Source organism: Anabrus simplex, chromosome 1 (genome assembly GCF_040414725.1).
Source record: "Anabrus simplex isolate iqAnaSimp1 chromosome 1, ASM4041472v1, whole genome shotgun sequence".
NCBI lineage: Eukaryota > Metazoa > Arthropoda > Insecta > Orthoptera > Tettigoniidae > Anabrus > Anabrus simplex.
This window is the reverse complement of record NC_090265.1, coordinates 245,835,218-245,839,530: the sequence shown is the minus strand read 5'-3', so window position 1 is coordinate 245,839,530 and position 4,313 is coordinate 245,835,218. Positions and strand designations below refer to the sequence as shown.

The 4,313-nt window shown below is 39.7% G+C and overlaps 1 protein-coding gene across 1 annotated transcript; it reads right to left on the bottom strand.

The window, feature by feature from the left end:
- Window positions 1-2,412: 2,412 nt before the first annotated feature.
- On the bottom strand, window positions 2,413-3,555 carry LOC137498162 (uncharacterized). Its single transcript, XM_068225774.1, has 2 exons — window positions 2,990-3,555; window positions 2,413-2,711 (listed from the first exon to the last, which is right to left on the bottom strand). The coding sequence occupies exons 1-2, from the start codon at window positions 3,306-3,308 to the stop codon at window positions 2,413-2,415; spliced, it is 618 nt and encodes a 205-aa protein (XP_068081875.1). The 5' UTR covers window positions 3,309-3,555.
- Window positions 3,556-4,313: the final 758 nt, after the last annotated feature.

Below are 4,313 nucleotides of genomic sequence, written 5' to 3'. Positions count from 1 at the left end.
CTGGCTGTACGGGTCAATCGTAATCTGAGGTCGGCTCTAATTGCCTATCATCATGATGATCATTCGGGGAGGGATACGTACCTGCATTGGTTAGCCTTCGCTTTGAATTTTGCGGTTCATGAATCTCATAAGTTCACTCCAGCTTCGTTGATGTTTAAATTTGTGCCTAACACGCCACTCTCTAACCTTTGGTCTCTTAGTAATATTCTACCTGAGACAATAGATCCCGATAATATCTTTGGAAGAAGGCTAAGGCCAATCTTAAAGTTTCTCATGAAAAGGTTCGGGAAAGATATGATCGGGAACGGAGGCCCACCAATTTTAATGTAGGAGACCAAGTCATGGTTAAAAACTTTGTTCCCGCGGGCAAGCTTGTCCCCAGATTTCATGGGCCATGCATCATTTTGATTTCCTAACAACTGTTACATTATTAGTGAGCAATCCAGCCACAGAGAGGATATTTAGAGTTGACCTATCGCAGGTGAAACTTGTGTAATGTCATTGTTAACTTAGCCATTTACGTTGTGCGAAAATGAGAAGGCCTTCTGCCCCAATTTATTTTAATTGTTATAGAAATAGGTGGGGTACGGGCCCCACTCCACTCCCGTGATGTCAACCTGAGTACAGCGCGCCGGACGTCATCGCCCGGCAAAGACTGAAGTGCGGCGCACCAACCGCCAGCTTATCTGGGGACTGTAAGTAAACTTCGCATCTGCGGCGTTCTTCACGACAATTACCCCTCTCATAATAGCGTGAGAGGTGTATCTCAGGGTACTTGAGGTGTCCGAGCGACCTCGACTGGATACCGCCAGCGACGGCAGGACTTGCCGTCAAAATAACAGCATGTATTTCAAGTATTCGGCAACAAAGACACATTGAAACTGTGGTTAAACTAATTTCTTCCAGTATACTGAAAAAAACTTGGAATTTTTTCTCTTCAAAATTCCTTTGCAAATCAACGTTAAAAGACTTGGGAATTCTTAATGGGTGGTATGAATAAAAATGAGAATATAGTATGTACTCAACTTTTCTGAGTATATACTCCACTTCATAAGAATAAAGTTCTTGAGAATGTACTCACTAGCTGAGTATATACTCATGTTATGGAGATGGTGTAGTATATACTCACCTTCCAAAGAGTCTGAGAGTAGTTTCTCATATGTGCTATGAATAAAAGGGAGTACCTTCTCAGATTGATGAGTATATACTCACTTTGTTTTGAGTATGGCTGATAGTTGTCTCAAGCTTGAGTATATGCCAATTTTTAGCTTCTGAGGAGAAATAACATGGCTGAGTTTATTAATAATGTGGTGCCTCGTGGAAAAATTTACAAGGAGAGAAGTGAACATGTGGACTCTAATAATTTTAAAAGTCTATATCGTTTTTCCAAAGTTAATGTGGACTGGTTAAACCTATACTTATTTGGACCGGAGAAACTGGAAACAAGAGGTGGTGCTGTTAAAAACATAGTAAAATTAAAAGCATTTTTAAGATTGGTAGGTGACCCAGGATTCCAGTGTGGCATAGGAGAAGATCTTGGAATCCACCAAACAACTGTGTCTAAAAATCTTGTTGAGGTTATGGACCGCATCATGGCTAAAGCTGCAGTGTGGATAAAATTTCCTCAAACAGATATGGAATTTGAAGTTGCGAAACAAGAGTGGCAGGAAAAGTACTACTTTCCAGCAGCGGTAGGTGCTCTTGACTGCACTCATGTTGGAATTAATAAGCCTACACATTATGGTGATGAATATGTAAACAGGAAAGGTTATACAAGTATTACTGTACAGGCAACGTGCAATGCCAAGGAAGTTTTTACCTGTGTCGATGCATCATGGCCTGGATCTGTGCATGATTCTCGAGTCTGGAGAAATTCAGCTGTCCAGACAACAGTAAGTCTGAATAGGGTAAATGCTTTACTGTTAGCGGATAGTGGCTATGGTATTGCACCTTGGCTTATGACACCGTTCAGAAATCCACAAACACCTCAAGAAATTGCCTATAACAGGTGCATTACCAAAGAAAGAGTTGTGATCGAACGATGTTTTGGGCAACTAAAACAACGTTTCCCAATTCTTCAGCACAAAGTACGCCTATCTTTAAATAAAGTGCCAAAACTGATCATTTGTTGCTATGTGTTGCACAATATTGCCAAGTACTTACAGGATGAGGACCCTGAACTACAACCATTAGGTGGCAATGTAAGGTTAGAAGATGGAAATGAGGATGACATGGCAGCTGCTGCAAATATCAGGTAGAATGGTGAAGCTAGGCGAAATGAATTGGCAGAGATAATATATCAAGGTGTTTGAGTTGCAGCAAGTACCAGTGTCACTCTTGCTTATTGTTCACTACCAAATATCAAACATGTAAGCAAAACAAGTTATATTTTAAAAAAACAATACAAGTTTGTTATTCCACAATTTGAGATTTCAACTTTTTTTCCTTCAAGTCCAACACTCTTAATTGTTTTAGTAGCACCAAGCGCTGAAGTTCAACGTTAGTGAAATTTCTTGTCTCTTCCGTCTCGTATTCCTCGAAAATACTTCGTTTCCTTTTAGGGGTGGATATAGGTGGGGAGTTCACGACTTCTTTAGGGATGCCTCCTTCTTCCCCTTCCTCTACTACTACTACTTCCACTATAGGTGGAGGAAGGTTGTCTGGTTCTACTTCCTGCCATACATCCAGATCTACTCCAACCACAGTTGCTCCTAAGAAAAAATGAAAATTCGTTTTAAGTCACCTATATAATTTAGAGTTGTATATAGTTTCCTCACATTCAATTAATGAATAAAATGCAGCTAACATCCCAGGATTCAAACCCGGGTACAGTGAACCAAAGGCCTGGGTGAAGTTCATATTGGCCTAAAGTAACAATGAATAGAAATATCGTATCCTTAAAATCCGGACTGTTGGTACACAAAATACCTCTACAACCTTTATAAACCCGTTCAAGAAAATAAATCGCGAATATAATTTGAGGACATACCTGGAACTCTTGTCACTGTTGGATTGGTATCCCCTTCCAGCAGTTCGTAAATAATCTTCTCCCAGTCCTTGAGAACGATCTTTTTGTTTCCCGTTTTATTAATATCACACTTCTGCTTAACTCGCATTTTCATATTATTAATCTTCTTCGTTATGGTGGTCGTCTCCAAGTTCTTGCCGCACATGGCTTGCAGCTTTTTCTGAACTGCTTCCAACGATTCGGATTTTTCCTTCCGAACCGCCGGCAATTGAGATTTGCTAAAAAGTACAGCATGTTCCCGCAAAATACTGGCGAAAGTTAATGGAGAAACAGTTTCCATAGCGAGGAAAAATACACGCTACACTAAACACACGGAGAATACTTCACGAGCACGGTTTGTTTATGTGTATGTGTACGGTATACGCAGTTGAGGTTATGTAGCGAAGGAAAGAGCGAACAGTTGACGATCACGCAGAACACGAGCATCTACTCGATTTCGAATGATCTGCATGGCGGTGCTCTTGAGTATCTGCTCCATCAGAGGAGAACCTTTTTATTCTTACCAAATGGAGTACATACTACTTGGGCTGAGAATATACTCCTACTAAATGCTCATGCTCATGAGTATATAATTTGAGCAAGAACTCAGGTTTTATTCATACCACCCAATGTCTTCTCCATGTTCTTCCACAAATCTATGTGCAAGTAAGTACAAATTTTCTTCAATTGATTATTAATATTTGTTTAAAAAATTCTTCTGTGTCACCCCTTGGAAGGACTTTTGGGCGGGGGGAAGTTCTGTACTGAGTGGTACACCTCTACGCCGCACATTTGAATTTTCCGCCAATAAATCCTCCTCTACACAAGAAACTCTGAACTTTAAAAACTGGATCAACTCATAGGTCTCTCAGAAGATGTCCCTCCTGTAAATTTTGTGATTAAGAAGTTGTCAATACTGTGTGGATTTCAACTTGTTTTGTTTTCCACTGATCAAGAAGTGTGGACATTCTCTTATAGATTTCTCTACAAAAAAAAACATGGTCATTCACCCTGGTGCGAAGTGAAGGAACTTTTTGAAGATATTTTGGATTCATAAGTTTTCTCTTTACTAAATTTCGTTCATTCATTTGTGGGTTGGCAATATTAATATTTTCTTTCCGCTAGTTTTGAATTCAGCCAATCCACTATTTCTGTAATTAATTTTTGACCAATCATGTCTTTCTTCTTCAATTTTGAGTGTACCATCTACACTGACCAATAAAATTGGGTGGATGTGGCTGTTTTATTCATGAAAGGTCTCGAACATTCCCCGAGGGTATAAAAACTGCTGATTTTCTTTCTCTCG